Here is a 19,996-nt window from a genome sequence, read left to right as displayed (position 1 = left end):
TCAGCTTCATTTAGCTCACCAAAGCCTCAGCAATGGGTGTATTTAGACATTGCACAGAAAACCTGGCAAACAGGATGTCTCTAGCTGAAATTAGTGAGTTGCTTGTTTGTTTTGACAGCACCAAAACTTAAAACTAGTAAATCTGTTGTGAAAATAATATTCATTCCTTTCAGGCAACATCTTTTCACACTGCAGGCTTGGTGTTAGGTAGAAATACAGTGTCTGCTAAGGAAACAGGATGAGTACAAATGTCTTTTAGTCTAGCCAGTTAAATCTCACACAAGGTTGAGTCTTAAGACTTTCTAAACATTACTAGAAAATACAGCTGTCCTTTTGTTGTTGGGAAACATCTTGAAATGTGTTAAAAAACCAACACAACTGCACTGTCACCTTTCATTTGATTTTAGGATTGAAGGGAACCAAAAGCCTAGCTCAGAAGAGAATTCCTGAGAAGGATATAACCTCTCTGCTTGGTCTCCCTCCTACATTCTTGAAGGAAAGAATGCAGAAGTCAGGAACCAACATTTCCTAAAGAAAAAACATATGGTTGTTTTCATCCAGGCCAGGGATGTATACAAAGGACAGCTAAATAAATATAAAAACCAGTCCACTGATTCATTTCTTTCAGGACTATTTATCTAAACCAGTAAATAGGTTATTTAAAAAAATAAGATAAGAAGCCCCCCCAAAACACAGGAACACAGCTTCTAATTAGAAACATCACAATTTAATTTTGGTTTTATAGTGGCAATGTGCCATTCTGGCCAACCTAATCAAGAGATGGTGGCTGCAGTTTATTTAAACAGTAGTCCTGGGCAGTGAGCAGGTTTCCAGATGTGCTACTCCACATCCCTGCAATCAATAAATAAAAGGAGGAGGACTGTTGGAATGCTAACATTTGTCCAGAAAATTGCTCAAAGAGTTAAAGACATGGATGATAAAAGCAGCTGCACCAGTTCTTGTCATGCTGCCAGAGTTGAATGTTTACCTAGTGCCGCATCCCCACCAGATGGGGTGAAAAAGAAAAAAAGGCAGAAAGTCTCTTTTCCCAACCATTTTGCCATGAAGAAAGGTGTAGCAAAGCAGAACAGATTTATGTGGTAGAAGCAGACCCGTGCAGACACATTCAAATAGTTGTGTGTAGGTTTCTTGGCGTTTGTGTTAGCAGACATTCTGGGGCAGCATCTGCAATCTAAACACTCTCCTGTTATTCCACAGTCCATCACTTTGCCTGTCACTGTATTTATAATTCATGCACTCTGCTCCTACAGCTTGAGCTGCAAGAGGGTCTCTAAATTGGGATGGCTGAGCTTTGGGGTTGAATTATGTTTCATTTCTCGACCAAAGCCACAGGTGTACAGCTCTGGAAGATGCTGAATGTTCCCAGTGCTGGATGCTCTGCGTGTCCTCACAAATCCCCCCTGCCTAGAGCTGCAGCCGAGTATCCAAGCCCAGCCGCAGTGAGAGCGCAGCAGTGAGGAAGGGTGATGATAAACCAAGGCAGGAATCAAAACCCTTTGTGCAGGCTGCCTTGTGGAGGCTGGGCACGAGGCAGGCTGCATGGACACGAATCACTGAGCCGAGCGCCAGAAGTCCTTCTGTCTGTCCTTTGCCTCCCCCAGCGCGCAGGGAGGACTCTCCACCGACCGCGATCCACCCTGAGGAGCGGGTGGAGGATTAGCAGCCAAGGAATAGCTGGGCCAGAGCCAGGACAGTGCATAGATCATGACTGACTTCCCTGGGCCTGAGGGAGCCCTTGCTTGGGAAAGCACTTCTTCAACAACCACTGCTGGTTTCCATGGCTGGGGCACGTGGTCCCACCGGCGGTCCCCCACCTGACCTGTCCCCTGTGTTTATGAGCAGCTCAGCTCTCCATAACTCACAAGCCAGGGCTAAGATCTGCTCTGGGAGAGCACTCCTGTGTGCAGTGAAAGAGCACAGAGATCCCTGAGGGCACAGGCACTGTATCCTATGCAGCCCCGCTGGCTCCACACTTTGCCACGTCCTAATCCTTCCCTCGCTGTTATACTCAGCGTACCTGCTGCCAAAACATGCTATAAATCTATAAAGGTGCATTGGATGGACACCTCCAGATAAAAATAATGAGAAATTACAAGTCATCCTTCTTCCAGCAGCTTCCCTTACACAGGCTAAGGTAACACAGCAAGAATCCACAGTCACAACTTGATGAAGTGAAAATAAACGTAAGAAAAGCAAGAAATCCTTGATTATGGATAAGGAGACCAGGAAGACAGCCAAAATTAAATTGGGAATCCATTAGTTCTTATGTCTGAGGGTGCTTCTCAGAATGTATTGTGTCTGCTTCCTGGAAAGAACAGGAAGAGTTGGCACAGACTTCTTTAGGAGCAGGATATCATCTCTGAATGTTTCAAACCAGTCAGTGCAGCCTATAAAAATTGAGATGCAGACCCTTAGAAAAATGGGAAGAGGGCTGGACAGACAGTATTTTGCTCTTGATGGACTTTTCATGAGTTAACTGCATCTGGATGGGTACCATGATTTTTATCTGTAAAAAAAACCCCAAACCTTAAATCAGATGCACCATATATGGCAAGACTGTTCTTTAGGCTGCTCAACACTACTTGAAAGACTGCTTCTTACAGCTAATAAAAGCCAACCTCAAAGTGCAAAGGATACCTTTTCCTTAATTCCTTTTCAAATATAATATGGATGTGGACAATTTCAGACAAGTCAGCTTTTTCCAACACTTTGTGAGGCACTGCTCCCCTACTTGTTTTGCATGAATATTTCTGGATGAATGGTCTGTATGCAAAATCCTTCTTACTCAGAATTATCAAACAAACACAAACTAAGAGACACAGTAGAAATGGTTATGTTAGGCAAAGAGCTGGATATGCCTGTGAGAGCTTCTTTTACAAACATGTAACAGCTGCTCAAGAGCATAAATACTCCAAACGCTTTTATTATCCATTTCAAGGTTGTGTCATTCCCACCTTTTTTGCAGTGTGGCAGGAAATACATCATTTAATGAAAAATGCACTGACTAGCAGCAGCCAGTGTGGCACCACCTGGATATCTACTGTGCCTATGGTTCCCATCCCACTTGCATGAAATCAAGTTAAGTTTAGCCACTGACTTCTACTGAACACTTCCACTTTGGTGTGATTTAGATAAATCATGATTGCACGGTTTTCAATGTATTCTTTGCTGGTATGAATTCAGAACAAGTCTTCAGTGCAACCAGAAGATGACAGCTAATGTCATTCACCAGCCTGGTTGAAAATTATCCCAAATCACAGCAGCTGTGGATCAGTCAGGTTGTAAACGGAAGCACAGTAGAGCAGTTACATTTGGCTTGAAGTTACTGCTGAACACTCTTGCTAGTACATTTTAACACTGGCATGGGAGGCCATGGGAACTTGTGAGTTAGCTTTAAAGAACATAGCAAATTTCAAAAGAAGTTTCAAAGTGTTTAATCAGTGCAATATCTACGCGTTTAAACACAGGAACTCAGAAAACATGCTGCTGTTCTTGTCAGCCACTTATGGCAAAGGGTCCATGCACACTTCATGTATTAATGTCTCCCTGGACTACCTGAAACTCAGAGATCTCCCAACACAGGTGAATATTTTCATTTGGGACTGCTGGATTTAACTGTTGGTTAAATCTCCTGGATTGTGTGGGGTTTTTAGGAACCAGAGTCCAGGTAAAACTGGCCTGTGTTCTGGTCCAGCTCTTGGTCACACACAGTGCTAGGCGAGGGGAACAGCTGGGTTCTGCTCCCCTCCCTCTTCCAAGAAGGACAATAATTGTTGGCTGCACGACACCACTTTTATCAGTTCAGTCTTTGGCTGTTTTGCTCTGTACAGCCCTCACTGACTTCTGCCAGCTTGGACTGAGAGACCAAAGAGACATCAAGACAAATCCAGCCTCAGCTTCTGAAGGAGCACAAGGACATTCAAGCCTAGCAAGTCCAAGTCACAAGTGAGCAGTTTGAGGCTACAGAGTAACAGAAAGCCAGTGTAAAAATCATAAAGCACACAGATATCTCTAGCCAAAGTACAAGACAAATGATACCTCAAGCTTTAAAATTGTGTTTTTCAGCTTCAGCTGTGCTCAGGCTGTGGAATACCTGAGCACTGCTGCAACAGGAAAACACAAGCCATAGCTGCTGTCACTGGCACAAGATACTGCCCACAGCATGGCAGAAAACAAAACTGTTTTCACTTGTCAACAAGTCGGCTCTGCTTCTATTTTTACTGCAGGAACAAGTTCTGCAGTAAATTAAATCCATCAAACCATGGGAGACCAGAGATCAGTCCAAAGTATGATGCAGGATGTCTTTGTTAATAATACTCACACCAAAATCTGAAACCAAAATTTTGGGCTTGGACACCTCAAGTGAAAGTGTAATTAATCTTCATAACAAGACTTCACGTCCTGTTTTAAATGAAAGAACTTGGAATACATTTGGTATTGTGGTGCAAAGATATGACTGGATGCTGAGCAAAGCAGAATATTAAAATGTTGAAATGCAAATTCTTATTTCTTTCCAGGGCCAAGATTTCAGTAGGATTAACTGAGTGGTCTATAGCTGTTTTCTGGCCACTGACCTCTGCACATTTGTTATGCCAACATTATACAGGGTTCTATTGCCATTCAAATTGGTTTTCTGTAGTCATGCATGAATTTCTTATTACTTAGGTAGGACCACTTATTACTGCAGGGCAAAAATCCACCTACCTAAATCCATAGTGAGCACTACCAACAGCAGACAACTGGACATAGGAATAAAATCCTGGTTTCCAGAAACCAAATTCCCTTTGACATCAGGTATGCCCAACTCTCCCTGCAGAGATTCCCATTCAACACAACTACCCAACCTCCATCCACTAAAGTTTCAGACCACCACAAAAACATTTATTTTCTGTCCAGAATGCAACGTTTCCCCACAGGAGCTCAGCAGAAGAGATGCTCTGGTTGCCTCACCTGAGTCAGCAGCTGTGACCAGCAGCAGGTACTGCTCCTTGGCCTCCCGGTCCAGGCTCTGCACCAGGCGCAGCTCTCCGCTGCCCGACAGGGTGAAGGCTCCCTCCTCATTGCCAGCCACCAGCACGTAGGTCAGCTTGCTGTTCAGCCCCTGGTCATCATCCCTTGCTACAACCTACACAAGCAATGCAAACAGAACGGATATCAAAGACTCCAAAATTATATTGGGATAGAGAAAGCATTCTCTGTAATAATAATTCAAATTAACGGGTTGAATTAATGCAAATGCTACAAGTATAAATTAGCTGTAATTGAAAAAAAAAAACTTAACACAGTTACTATATAGTTGATTTTTTATTTTTCTCAAGTGTAAATACAGTAGGACTGTATTGGGGCTCACTGAAAACCTGGTATAAGCTAAGCTCTGTATGGGAGCGAGCACTGCATGTCCTGCTGTCGGATTCCATTTAGTTCTCTCTCAGCATTTGGCACACAGCACCATCCCATGTAGGCAACGACCAGATTGAGAGATTTGTTGCATGGAAGTTGAGAATGAGATGAGAGGACAGGGCAGGCTCTCAAAGTCCCAGTGGAGGTGTGAGGATAGGCAGGGAAAGCACAAACAGAACTCCAAAGTATAATATTAACTTTTAGTAACAAAAAGCCCCACCCATACACACAGAAAGGAAAACAAGCAAACAAAGACTGCAAATTCAATTAAAGCCAAGGGGCAACTCTTCCACTGTTTTGCCCCTTTTTAATGTTGGAGGAAGGACACTGTGCATTAAGACCATGTAGGCATGCCAGCAATGGTCAGAGACACGTATTTATTGCTGAATGTACCCACCTGAAGGATAACTTTTGGGAGCATCTCCAAATTCTCGGGGACGTTCACAGAGTAGGGGGAAAGCTCAAAGGTGGGAATGAAATCATTAACATCCTTCAGGACAATACTGACTGTTGTGGTATCAGTCCTGGGGCTGCTCCCACGGTCAGATGACTGAATGGTCAGCGTGTAGGAGGGCTTCTTCTCTCTATCCAAAGGCTTGGCCACAGTTATCACCCCCGTCACAGAATCGATCCGAAATTCACTGCCGGCATCCCCGCCCACGATGGCGTAGCGGACCTGCCCGTTTGTCCCCTCATCTCCATCAGCAGCCAACACCTGGATTAAATCCGTCCCTGTCAAAGTATCTTCCGCCACCTCCACTTTGTAAAGCTTCTGGGCAAAGAGCGGGTTGTTGTCATTGATGTCCAGGACGATGACCACCAGATCCGCAGACGAAGAAAGGGACGGCTGGCCCTTGTCTGTGGCTACCACGGTCAGGCTGTAGTTGGCCACAGCTTCTCTGTCCAGCTCCCCGGTGAGCCTGACCTCGCCATCAATGGTGCCAATGCTGAACTTGTTTCCCGGAGGCCGGAGCAGGCTGTACTCGATGTAGCTGTTGGGACCACTGTCGGGATCGGTGGCCTGCGCTCGGAACACCACCGTGTCTATGGGCGTGTTCTCCGGCACGTAGGTCAGCTTCGGAGAGATGAAGCTCGGCGGGCTGTCGTTCACATCCAGCAGGATGATGGACACTTGGGCTGTGCTGGTGTACCTGGAGGCTGGCAGGGGGGCCATGTCGTGGACTTGCACGACGAGGCTGTAGAAGGACTGGCTCTCCCGATCCAAGGGCTGCCGGATGCTCAGCACCCCACGGCTGTCGATGCCAAACTGCCCCGCGCTGTCCCCGGACGCGATGCTGAAGGACAGCTGAGAGTTGGGACCTGGATGGGGAGGGGGAAGAAAGGTAGATAACATGACTTCATCCCCCTGGTATCCCCTAAGTATCAATATTTCTGGCCTTGTTTCCACAGGAGATTTTCCTTCATTTTCCCACAGAAATAAGGACTGCACAACAGTCATTGAATGTCCTGCACAACAGGACATTGAGTGTTCAGCCTCCTCACCACCATTTTTTAAATCCATCTGCTAATTTCAGCCAAGTTTCACAGTGGAGCAGAAGCCTTTGAAATTATTATTTTCTGACAAGATAATACTCATGAAAGAGAGAGGGAGGATGTTAATTGGAGAGGCCACAGAGGGAAAGCTTGGCAGGGTTCATCTCTGCTTTTCATTCAGCAGGAGCTCCACGGTGGCACCACAAGTAATTTTTCCCCATCTATGAGGGTTAGGGATAAAGGATTTGGAGTGTTTTCCTTCATAATCCAAGACTCAGTAGTTCTCTGCTCACTGAACATCTGGTTTCCTCCATTCTTCCCAGTTCAACTAAGCAATGTTATTATTAATGTAATTATTTCATGAATTTTTCCACTCAATTAAAAAAAGCCACAAGCAGAAACTCCCAAGCCTAGCTGGAGCAAGCCAAGAGTGAATACTGGGGAAAGGTATGCTTCCCATATATGGCATGGTATTCCAAAATATCAAATGAACAGCCCTCACTCATCTCATGATCAAAACAAAACCAGCAATTATGGTCAGGGGAGAGATTTATCATTCCAGTAAGGGAAATGCATCCTGAACCTGGACAGGGCTGTGAAATATCCTTAAATATTCCTTGCAGGAAACAATGTGGGCTACTGTGTCAATTCCACAGTTCACTCTAAACAACTAATCATTTGGAACATCCAAATGTGGAAAAAGTTCTCTCCTCCATCTATCTTACCCCTATTTTAATTAATTTCAAAAATTGCTCTTGCTTTGCATATTCAAGACTGTGTTTAAGATTAGTAAATTAACCAACCATTAGCTACTAATTTACCTCTCAAACTACCTTGTTCATGCAAAGAAAGCTGTCCACTTCACTGACTGCTGTGCATTTTCTCATTTTTACTCAGAAGCTCTTTTCACTCTGAGTGAATTGCTTTGATAATAAAATTATCCCTGCATTAGATTTATTAATCTCTACTGTTTATTATGCTCAGACTTGAGAAATCTAGTTTTATGTGTTTTTCCCCCAGTGGCTACTGTAATTGGCCTCTTTCCCTCTCTCTTTTTCCTCCTGTAAGAGTCAAATTATAAAATGAATAGAACCAAACATGAAAGACAAAACACTGGAATGCAATTAAATAAAATAATACATTTATCAGCCAGATATTAGTGTTTCTCCATTACTTTGATCTAATGAAGGACAGTGAGAGTTTAATGCTACTCTGCTTTTTGTTCAGTTGTTTTTTAAAATGACAAGTTTTATGTATGAAAGCCTTGATTTCAGTAAAGTACTTTTTTTGGAGATGGTAGGATTTGGGTCCTGCAAAAGAAAATAACTTTAAAAAATACTCTATTTCCCCCTCTCCCCTCCAGTATTTTCTATGATGTTTATTCCTAAGGAAAAAAAATTGTTATTCCTTATCTCACCTCCATGAACATTTCATTCTTTGTCCTGTATTCTCATAGGTTTCCATGCTGCTAATTCTTATATAAATTAAACTATGAAACAGAAGAGTTGCCTAAATATCAGTGGAGCCAGGAAGGGCACTTAATGAACTATTCTCCTTTTTAAACACAGCATGCCAAGCTGGCACTGTGCACCTCATCCATCCCCCCTTCCAAGGTTTGGAGCAGGGCTTTTCTTAGGGAGAATGTAGGGACATCCTCTTTGCTGAACCTTGGGTTTATTTAATCAGAGGGTTCATCTGATAAAACTCTGAGAAGACAGACATGGAGTCACCAATTTCATCATAACATTCTTCTAAAGGGTTTTGTTTCTGTTTTTATTTATTTACTAATAAGACTAAAAAAAAAATCCCAACAAAACTACTTCCCCCCTCTCATTCTATAAATACCTGTAGAATTCAGCTGGGAAATTATACCAGCTTTGCCTAGTGGAATATGTAATCAAAATTTTTGACAAACTGACAAACATGAGTGTTCTTTCCTCTGGGATTTTTCCTGTTAATTCTTTGTTAAAAAATAAAATCTGAATTTCAAAATCAATCAGTTTAGGGTAACTGAATCCTTTAGTATATATTGTTATATTATTATATTCAATATCCAAGAGCTGTAGCTGATATTTGGTATGGACCTGTATATGAAACAGTCCAAGCTGAGATAAACAGCTGCTGTTTCCCAAGGGGTGTGCTGAACAAGAAAATTGAGAATTGGAGCAGTTTCACTATCACCATGTTTCTGTCTTTTATCAGTGTTTATCCTAAAACAGCAGCCATACCTCATTATAAAACAATGTCTTTTCAGAGCTCTTTCAAACTATAGGATCATGTAACATAAATAATCAACCAAATTATATTTGTATTGAGTGCATTATCTGTGAGCACATGGAGAAGAGTATAATACTAGCACTAGCTATTTCTGTGCTCTAGATAAACATAGGACAACACAAGATAACAAGTTTGGGCTTGAAACAGAAACAACAATAGATTAAAACATTTGCTCAAGTTACAGTCCTATGGGAGAACTCAACCTGGCATGCTCCTGGAATGATATTTCTGCCCTATTAATTTTAAATCCAGCCTGCTAGAAAAGCAAGAGTGCCAGAAAATATAAAAGGCAAGATAGCTGACTTCTCCTTGCATTGCTCCTCAAGTACTCATGTGCCTCCTTGATAGCTGAGTGTGTGATGAATGTGAGTTGATATATCAGTGCTATGATAGAGTTCCCATCCACTGTGCACAGATGGAAATTAATGTATGAGCTGCAAGAGACAAGGAAAATAGGCTCGTAACAGCAAAGTGAAATTAACTTCCAGAAAGGTTTGAAACCAAGTGCTGTAGTCCTGACAGGAAAATAAGATATGAAAGAGAAGATAGACACAAACCAATTTATCTACAAGTCTGGAGGAACAAGCCCTTCCCCAGGTATGCATGATACAAGAGCAAGCTCCTCCTCCAACTTGTTTAGTTTACATAAAATAAAAGCCTTAACAAGTGTAGTGAAAGAGATTCATGCAAAAACCGCCAGTATCACAAAGTGAAGCCTTCTCATTTGTTGGCTTATCTTATGGAATCTTTCTCCCTTCCTCAGCTTGATCTCAAAACCAGTTACACAATTTTTACCATGGAAAATTCCATCCATCAGCGGAAAATTTATCCCCCCACAAAAATGCTGGAGTCCAACAACTCAGCATTTCCTGATGCAAAACTGCTTTGCTGAGCAACCTTGATAGGTTCAGTCAATTTAGGTGCACAAAGAGGGATTCCTGGAAGCACGCAGGTGCTTTGTCCTTGAAGCACATTTCAGCGTGAGACACTTCCACGGGCTCCACTGAGCCCCTGGCAAGTCGAGAGGAGACAAGGCTGCTCAACATGTCACAAAAATAACCTTCACCTGTAAAGTCCCTGTGAGTTATGAAGAGCTTTGCATTAAGTTACACAGGGTAATGTCTGTGGGCACTTCAGAAAATGAGGTACAGGATGGAATGTTGTTTATGCATTTTATGGCCATATTCTGTACTTCTTCTTGCTTGGGCACAAGCTATATGGCAAAATGGTTAAGCAAACTACAAAAATTGTACCTATTACACTCAAAACATTAACAGCCTCTAGATCCCACAAATAATCCCAATATTAAAGCTTATTTCAATGGGAAGTTGTGTAAGATCTCTTTCAGTAAGTTTTTTAACCTCCACTATCAACAACTTGTAGATGACAACTGTCTTCACGATGGACTTAAAAGTTAGAGTGCATTTAAGATGACTGCAGATAACATCTGATATTACCACAACCCTCTTCAGAATTTATAACAAACTTGGAAAAAAAAAAACAAAAAAAGAACTTGGCAGACTGAGGTCTAATTTAAATCTGAATTTAAGCATATGAGAGCAGCAACTTTCAGGTAGCCCAAATTTTCCCTTTTTTTAGTAAGTCTAACACGTTGCTGAGGTGAAGCACAGATTGAGGAGCACAGACACGGAATGTCAGGGAACTCCTACCGTCATCGGCGTCGGTGACGCTGAAGTTGAGGATGGCGGATCCTGGGGGCAGGTTCTCCATCAGGGAAGTGCTGTAGGAGGCCATGCCAAACACGGGTGGGTTGTCATTGACGTCCAGGATGTTGAAGTACACCCTGATGGCCGTGGACTGGCCTCCCCCATCCTCAGCACGGACGGTGAGGATGTAATACTGCTGTGCTTCGTAGTCCAGGGCCCGGGTCAGGTTGAAGACCCCGGTGACTGGATTCAGGAAGAAGATTCCCTCCTCATCATCCTCACTTACGGTGTACGTGATCTCCCCGTTGACGCCCGAGTCGTCGTCGGTGGCAAGAATGGCTGCCACCAAGGAACCTGCGTGGCACAACAGCAGAGCACCATCAGGACCTTGCAACAGGCAAGGGCCAGCTCGGCATCAAGTGGATCCACAGGTGAGAGACGCCCTCCCAGAGCAACTGAAGCCTCAACACTGTCTGAATAACTACTGCAAAAGGTTTTTCAAGCTGAAAGGGACATCATATTCTTGCTTTTACTCAAACACTGTAATAAAAAACATTCACAGCCATTTCTAGATAGATATCAGACTAGATATCAACTAGATAGCAGACTGGATATCAACAGGGGCAAAAATACCTTTGTCCTGCTAGGCATTGCCTTCCTACGACTCAAAGGACCCTCCCTTTGCCGCAGACAATCACAAGTTCTGGAACCTTCTAGACACTTCTTTCCAAATGCAGAACCCAAGATGTGAGTACAAACCGCATAACCCAGCTCTGCTTTTTGAAACAGTGCCTTTGCAGGGTAACTGTGGTTAGAAAACTAGAAACCCTATAGGGGTCTGTTCTCCGCTGCTTTCTGAAATTCAACGCCCTGTGAATTTGTGCCAGTGTTTTCATTTCTGCATAGCTGACCTATCTGACTACAGTTTGGAAATCAAGTGTCACTTTTTAGTATTTCGAACACTAATTATAATTAAGATCAGCTCATTTCCAAGAAAAGAAATCATTAGGTTTCCTTTCCTTGGAACCAGATGAACTACGTGCAGCACAGTTAACTACTTTCAAGCAACATGATAATGAAAACTGCTTATATCATCAGAACAAAGAAGAGTGCTGTAACCCCCTTTAATCCAGCTGGATATGCTGGTGTCTTTCACACCCATTTCATGATCTCAAGCTTTAATGTTTCTTTAACTGCAAGGGGAATGGGGATTACTCTCCGGGAAAGAAAGTGGAACCTCAAAAGGGAAACCTCATGGTCCTTCCCTACTGGGTGAACTTGCCAGCTGCTCCCAGACTTCTGGAGAGCAGAGCAGGAGAAGATGCAGTACTTAAATAGAAAATCAGCCTATTTGTTCCTTCAGCATCCATCACTGCTGAGCTGGCTATAAAGCACTAATGTACACCCTGTAAATGATTAACGAGAGAAGTCTCATTTTCATGTGGAGGGAATTAGGCTTGCCTCTTGCTGAAACAGTCTGAGACTCAAAGCTCTAAGAGAAAAGAGCACGGCTGGGGATCAGCCACCAAAGCACTCTGTGCTATACAGACATCTCAATTCCTTCCAGATCAGATTCCTGAAGCACAGCTGACTGCACTGTAATTCTTTAATGTGAAGCCCCACCAAATTTTGGGACACAGACTGTGGGGCAAAGTGCCAAAGTTGGAGGCATGGGGGTAACCTTAGTTCTCCCAAACTGAGACTCCCATGCTTATGAAAACCCTAATAAAGCTTGAAAGCTAACACCACATAATTTGCATCTCCTTGGTTTATTCCTGTTTTAGAATAAGTTTCTAACAGGCTGCTGGTAGATACTGCTTTTGTACCAGCAATCTGTATAAAATCTTGGAAGGAATATTCATTTCTCACCTGGAGACATGTAACAGAGCTCAGTATTTGAAAACTTTTTTTTGATCTAAACACTTTTTAATTTACAGCCCCCATTTTAAGCATCAAAAGAAGCTCTTGTATACGAAACCAGCTTCAAACGAAGAAAACAACCACTCCAGAGCTCAGTGGTCATATTTCCACGTCCTGTTTACCTGGAGTGGCATCTTCTGGGATGTCAAAGGAGTACACTGGCTTGGAGAACTTGGGGATGTGGTCGTTGACGTCGCTGACGGTGATGTTTATCCGCACATCCGAGGATTGCAGGCCGTCGTCGGCGCGCACCAGCAGGGAGTACTTGGAGCGGCGCTCGCGGTCCAGGCGCCTGGTGGCGATCAGCTCCCCCGACTCGGGGTCAATGTGGAAGCTATCATCTGCACCACTGATGATGGTGTATGTCACCAGGGCATTGGCTCCCTAAGCCAGAACAGAAGTGGTCAGATGGCCTCCCTCGCCAGGAAAACCACATCATAACTTGCAGTAAGACAAGGATCGTTCCAGGAACTGCGCTCGGGGATTATTTTTCAGAACGGTTTCCTTTAATAAACAGCCTTCCTGCCCAGTCCCTGCTTCAGCCCCACATGCACACAGCCTTTATTTATGAGATGTGAAATGATGAGATTACCCAGATACTTTGTGCTCCACTCTTTGTAACAGGATTTCATCCAATCAATACCAACACACTCTGTTACCTGCTTTAGTTTCAGACCAGCATCACCGAGCAGTGTGACTTCTTAAAACAAGAATAAACATTGATCCTTATTATCTTGGAAGGTTAAATTAAATCCCTGCCAGTGGGATCAGCTCTGCCTTTCTTGCTCTCTGGAGGTGGGATGGAGGGAGCAGGAGAGGGAGGAAGGGGGGCATGGAAGCAGGGGGACCTGGGGCAGCCACGTGGCAACACTTCCAGCCACAGCTCATGGTAAGGAGAAACTCATGGAGGCTGTGCTTGCAGCAGCCCCTCAAAGGTCAGTTTCTGCATGGAAATCTATTTACCCATGTAAATAAAAAACCCCAAAGTGACAAATCACACATCATTAAAATCACAGTTCTGATCTCTTGGGTTGTGCTGCAAGTCAAAAGCATTTGCTTTTGGGTCACAAAATTTCATTTATTCTTGGGGGAAAAAAAGAAGCATTCATGTGGACTTTGAGCATTTTGGTTGAAAGGAAAATTAAGGAAAAGTAATGTCACATAAGTACATGACATTCTTTTCTTTTTCCAAGGCAGGCTTAAGGACACTGAAGGTTTGGTAGCCTCTAACATCAGATACAGTATTCCAAACCCTGTGTGCTGATGGTGCCTGGAAATTCAAGCAGATATTTACTGTACTCTCCTCTGGTGCCAGGGCAATGCTCAGGTTTGACAGCTGAAACCTGCTGCTGACATGCCAGTGGCACTGCTGCAATGAACAGCAGATCAAAGAGATAAAACAGAAAGGAATTTTAGGGCTGTTTCAAATATTCCTGCCTAAAAAAGCAAATTACCAGAGATAAACACCTGCTTGTGTTTGTCAGAGGAGACACAAGCATTAGTTACCTGACCTTACCAGAGTGCCCCGTGCCAAACTTTCTCTCTGGGATGCTCTTTCAAAGAGTCAGACTGATCTAACTGATAAAAGGAAATTTAGAAAGAAAACAGGCTTCTGCAGGTGCCCAGCCCTGCAGAGCTGTGTGCAGTGCTCCATCTGTGTGCTCAGGTGTGCCCAGGGGATGTCACAGGCTTTCCTCCAATTGTCTGGCTTAGCCATCACATCTCATGGGAACTGTCAGAGGTGACAACATTTTCACCCCATGTTTGACCAGCCAGAGTCCTTCTAAGAGAGTGCAGCTAAAACCACAGCCATGTGTGATCCTAATTTATACTTTGCCCTCAATATAAAACCCTCCCCCTTCAAAAAGCAAGGGGGAATAAAAGGGTATCTCAGTCCAAAGCTGCACATCACTAGGAAAACTTGGGCTCCTTGTAAAGAGTTTGAGTTACAAATGTTCTGGCAGGGAGATTGATCATTCCTTTTGATAAAAACACTGACTGATTTCCCTCTAAGGTAACAGATCATTTCCCACTGGGTGGAGTGCTTCAGAAGGGGTAATAGATATGGGGCAGCTCAGGAATGGTTAAAAAGAGGCTGGAGCATTATTGCTGTAATCTTAGATACATTTGCCATACCAGACCACAGAGTGATAGCTCAGTATTTACTGCTTCCTAAAAGAAAGACAAGCAGATAGAATTTTTGTTACACAACTGCACCTTTCCAAAATCCTGGGTTTTGTCTGTGTACCAGGCTACTACTGGAAAATCAAGAGAAAACCAAAATATTTACAATCCCATTCACACCATTCCCGGGGGTGTTCCCGTGGTTCCCTCTGTAGTAGTAAGATTAAGTACACCAGTTAACAATCACAGGAAGACTAACCAAGCTAACACAAAAAAGGCCAGGAATAAAATTCTCCTGAGGAGGTTGAATCACCCTGTTATTGGAAAACAAGAACTGCTTGTTGTTGTCAAGTGTAACTCTGTATTTTAATGACACAACAAACTTTTTGTGTGATTATATTCACTTTTTAGTAGTTTTCCTCATGGAAAGCAACAGTTCAAGCAAACAAAAATAACATGATTAACATTTTTATAACTCAAGTTTCTAAAATAAATGAATGCATCAATGGCATGGTAGTTTTTGCATAGTATCTTAGTTGCAGCATCCTCATAATAATGAATCTCAGAGGGCAAAATTCTTTTGCAAACAAATTCATGTACAGAGCACACATTTTATCCTTATTTCTTTTCTCCACTTTTTGGTAAAATAAAACCTTTTGGAAGGTTTCTATTGATTCTTTATTAGGAGAATAAAGATCAATTCTTCTATTGACCTTTGTTAGGTCTAGTCAAGGGAAAGCAGGCATTATCAGAGCTTTACTTGTTCTCCAAGGCTTGTCTCAGATTAATTTTATTGCTCACCTTGGAACTGGGCTCAACTACAACATCTTGGTTTCAAAGTTAACTCAGACCTCCACAGTACTGAACAGAACTTTGTGAATGACTGCCATGATTCCTAAGGCCAAGCTCACACCAAGGGATGAAGAAAACAGGTAAAAAACATGTCCAGAATGTCACTTTTAGTACCAATATTCAAAGCTGAAATCATGCTCCTACCTCATCAGCATCCATGGCTGTCAGCTGCAGTATTTTAGATCCATCCCCTATGTTCTCCTCTACAGTCAGGTCAAGCATGTCTGTGGGGAATACTGGTGGGTTGTCATTGATATCCTGAAGTGTTATTTCTACCTGTAAAAAGCAGGAATAGGAAAAAAATTTGAGCACTGGACAAGGATTAGACCTGAACGTTACTAATAAAATAATTCTGGAAGAAATCAGGTAAATTGCTCCTAATCACATGAATTAGCACATTCCCAAATCACCCCAACAATAGGAAAAGCCCATCCGGATATTAAAATTCCACACTGTTATAAAATACTCCTAGGAAAACCTCTAAGAAAAATAAAGTTAATTTGACTTGTTGATAGCAGCTGATTTTAAATGGTCCTAGTCTAGTTTATACTGGAAGAGATCCACTGATAGACTGTCACTGTAATCCTCAAAGTCAGCCCCTGGAGAGGAACTGCCAAGGGCCGGGGCAGGAGATCGTTCAACCATTAAATGCTGCCTGACATAAAGATGAGGTGGTGTAAAATTCTCTCTGAAATGTTTATATATTGGCAACTCTCCGTTGTGAGAGGGGGAAAAAAAACACCCTTGCACTTAATATATTTTATAACAAATAATCTGCTTTTCTCTCTCTCAAAACTCCCCTCTAATTGCAAACATAAACGTTGCTTTAGGAGCACCCACGAGCATCTACTCTCCTTGACTATCCAAAACTCAATAAATGTTCTTTTCACATGCCATATTTGTGTGTCTTTCCAAGTAAGAAGGATAGCTCCTGAAAGGTTGTTTTGTGATCTTTATCCCTAGTTTTTCATAAGCAAGATTGCTGCCCTGCTGATGCTAATTCAAAAAGATGCAGAGCTACATTTTCTCTTGTTGCTGGGTCTGGAATGCAATATTCCAAATTAGAAAAAGAAGGCACAGCTGTTTTATATTTATCATGGAAAAAAAAAAAAGTATGGTTTTGGACCCAAAATATTAAACAATCACCAAACTCTGAAGACCCACTAAGGAGGAAATGAGTAGCTGAAAGAACTGAGGAACAGAGAAGTTAAAAGGCAAAGGTATGGATGACTTAAAGAAGGTACCTGGATTGACAGACAAAACCTTATTTATGCTACAGTATCTGCTATGCCCTTACCCACAAGGATTCTCCAGGCACTCACTTGAAAATATATGGATTGGGCTGCTCTGGATATAACCAAGACAGGCATTCCTGGTGATCCCAAGTCTATGATTTCTGCTGTTTCTAGTCCCCTGTCGTAACATTTTCTTCTCTGTTCTGTTTTCACAGGGACCACCAGTGGCCAAACTGTTCTGACTTGATCACCAGGATGATCCCAAACACAGAGGAAATATTATATCAATATTAGTGTAATATTAATATAATGCTGGAAATGGAGACAGAACAGGGGTCATTTATAGAAGGCCATTATTTATTTATCCCCTATTTAATCCCTTTGGAGACTCAAAAATGGTACACAGAACAATTCACAGCCTGAGACAGATCAGCCCAGAAGGTTTTATTGTTAAGTTTATATCCCTGACAGCAGAAGCACAAGGAGTGCTGAGCAGAGCATCACCAGCAGAGACTGACAACCACCCCACCAGACACAAACTTTTGGAGAAGAAGCCAGCCCAGGTTGGTTTTCAAGGAGACTGGGTGACAATTAATCACAGAAATGGGAGGGACGTGGTAGAAATGCCAGATGAAAGATTTTGCCAGCCCTCCTTGCCCTTGGAACTGGCTCAGCACACTCCTCCTGCTTTCCTCCCCAAAGTGCAGCATTTCCCCAGACAGGGTTTCAAGGTAAAGCAGCTGCACAGCTCTGCAATTCATCTATTCCTACCATACGTGTCATTCACAGCTAATGTTTCAGCTGAGGGTGACATTTCACCACCAGAACCCAATTTCATGAAGAGAAATTGCCCTTTGTACAAATGATATGAAAAATATGTGACAACTTCTGGGGGGTTTGGGATAGGAGCTGTGCATCGCCTACAGCTTGAATAATGTGAAATAGTGAGGATCCAAGAACACAGATGGCTAAGGGTTGGGGACAAATAAGTTAATTATAAAGTCAGATTCCAGAGAAGTGGAAAAAAAAGAAGAATAAAAGAGGTAATTTTATTCTGAAAAATCAGTTCACAAGCAAACAAAGAAACTGTATTTTATCCCAAAGATGTGCTTTAGATGGTGGAAAAAATAAGAAATTCTCAAATAAGGATCAGAATTTTTTAGAAAAAAAACCACAGCATTTTTAAAGAGCATTTACACCATGATTTATTACTTATCCACAAGGCTTAGATAATGTGTATTGCTTCACAGTTCACCATGGGCTAAGTCCAATTAGCATCTGTGTCTAAAGCTATCTTTTTACCTCTGCTAGAATTAACTACTTCAGCTTCCAAAGAGACCTGCAGACCTGAGAGTCAGATCCTTGGATGCACTCATTTGCAGAAATTTCACTGAAACAACCATGGAATCACAGCATGGTGTGGGCTGGAAGGGACCTAAAAGGTGATGCAGTTCCACCCACCCTGCCAGGGATGAGGATGCCACTCACTAGACCAGGTTCCTCAGGGCTCATCCAGCCTGGTCTAAGACATCTATGAAAAAAAGATTGGAGGAAAAACTTCACATTTTCCCCAAACAAGAATCTGTTACATTTCATTTAAGAGAGGACCTCATACATCCTGAATGAGATGGGATGTCAACTGAATATCCAGGAGCTCACCAATTAATTTCACTTTGAAATTATTCCATAAATTCCAATATGAAGCAGAAGCCCACAGGAGAACCACAACCACAAAGTCTTCCATTGCCATGGGGCACTGGAAGATTGCAGAGGATCTTATCACACCTTTACTGGAGAAGAAAAAGAAAAGAGAAAATTCCACAAAGCTTTAATCAAAGATCTAAACTAAACCTTTTCCCAACCAGCAGCTCCTATTTTTTTAATCCCACCTGACATTTGCATAAAGAAATGAATGTGTGCCACTTTAGGAAATACATGGTTTGGTTATGATCATAAACCACCAATTAAAAATTAAGTGTAATTCTGCCCTGGACTTAAAGAAGGCAAGGCAAGGTGGTCATGGTGGTGTTTGCACCACAGGAGTCACATTCAGAAGGGTCCCACAGATCACGTGCTGATCTCAGCACACACGATTCTCCCAGCTCACACTGGTGGCAAGAGCAGAAGTACAAGAACAAATATCCAGGAAACCAAAGGCCTTGAAACCTCAAATACACCACAAGGCAGCTGAAGGGATTTATCCAAACCTTGGAAGAAAGGAACCATTACATGCCAATCCCTGTAGAACTGCAGGAAGCAACGTGCCCAGGCTACATGGAAAGTGATGATTGCCACCCCCTTGTCCAAATCCATCCAAAATGAGGAATATTCTTCCCTGACCTCAAACTCATCACTCAGAACAAATCTAGGATGCAAAGGCAGACCCAAACCAAGCACCTCACAGCACTCCAAGTACTGCACTATGCAACAACAATTTCTGCCACTTTCCATCGGACAAATCCTCAATTCCCATTTGCATCAACAGCAACTTTTAATACAGGACCCAAAAGTTCTTACTGCCACTCACAGGACTCAAACATAATAAAATACAGAAACAGCAAAGATAGTTAAGCATCTTTGCACCTTTTTTAATCTCTAACTTGCCCTCTCCTGTGGTCCAGGCACCGATGGGGGCTTTGCTCCTCTGAACAGCCTTGAATTTCTGCAGAAGCTATGAGAGCACAAATAGCTACAGACTCTCTTAAATCTGTTAAGAGTGTGATGGAAAACTGATTAATAGATTCATAATATTGTTTTGCTGTTGTTTTTCAAGGGAAAATGAAAAGAAATCAGAAAGCTTTGGTCAATCCACCTGTACATACATCTCCACAAAATTAGTCTTGTACAGATTCTAGTACAATGCTTTTCCCTCACACATTTAATGCATCTAGAAAAAAAACAGACTGAAATTCAAAGCTTTCCCTCAGAGCTTATTCTTCAGACAAATACAAATTGTTTATTTACCAACCCTTGTAAAATAAACACAGTAATTTTACATATCAATTT

The 19,996-nt window shown here is 42.4% G+C and overlaps 1 protein-coding gene across 1 annotated transcript in view; it reads right to left on the bottom strand.

Moving 5' to 3' along the window:
- FAT4 (FAT atypical cadherin 4) overlaps nt 1-19,996 on the bottom strand; it is a 125,400-nt gene that overhangs the window by 46,062 nt on the left and 59,342 nt on the right. The window contains exons 2-6 of the mRNA XM_050973694.1: nt 15,900-16,031; nt 12,902-13,163; nt 10,863-11,213; nt 5,819-6,741; nt 4,972-5,146 (exon numbers count right to left, since the gene is read on the bottom strand). Of these exons, the coding sequence (XP_050829651.1) occupies nt 4,972-5,146; nt 5,819-6,741; nt 10,863-11,213; nt 12,902-13,163; nt 15,900-16,031 (1,843 nt within the window). The remainder of the gene's footprint in view (nt 1-4,971; nt 5,147-5,818; nt 6,742-10,862; nt 11,214-12,901; nt 13,164-15,899; nt 16,032-19,996) is intronic.

Source organism: Serinus canaria, chromosome 4 (assembly GCF_022539315.1).
Source record: "Serinus canaria isolate serCan28SL12 chromosome 4, serCan2020, whole genome shotgun sequence".
Classification (NCBI taxonomy): Eukaryota; Metazoa; Chordata; class Aves; order Passeriformes; family Fringillidae; genus Serinus; species Serinus canaria.
This window is presented reverse-complemented; position numbering and strand designations above follow the sequence as displayed.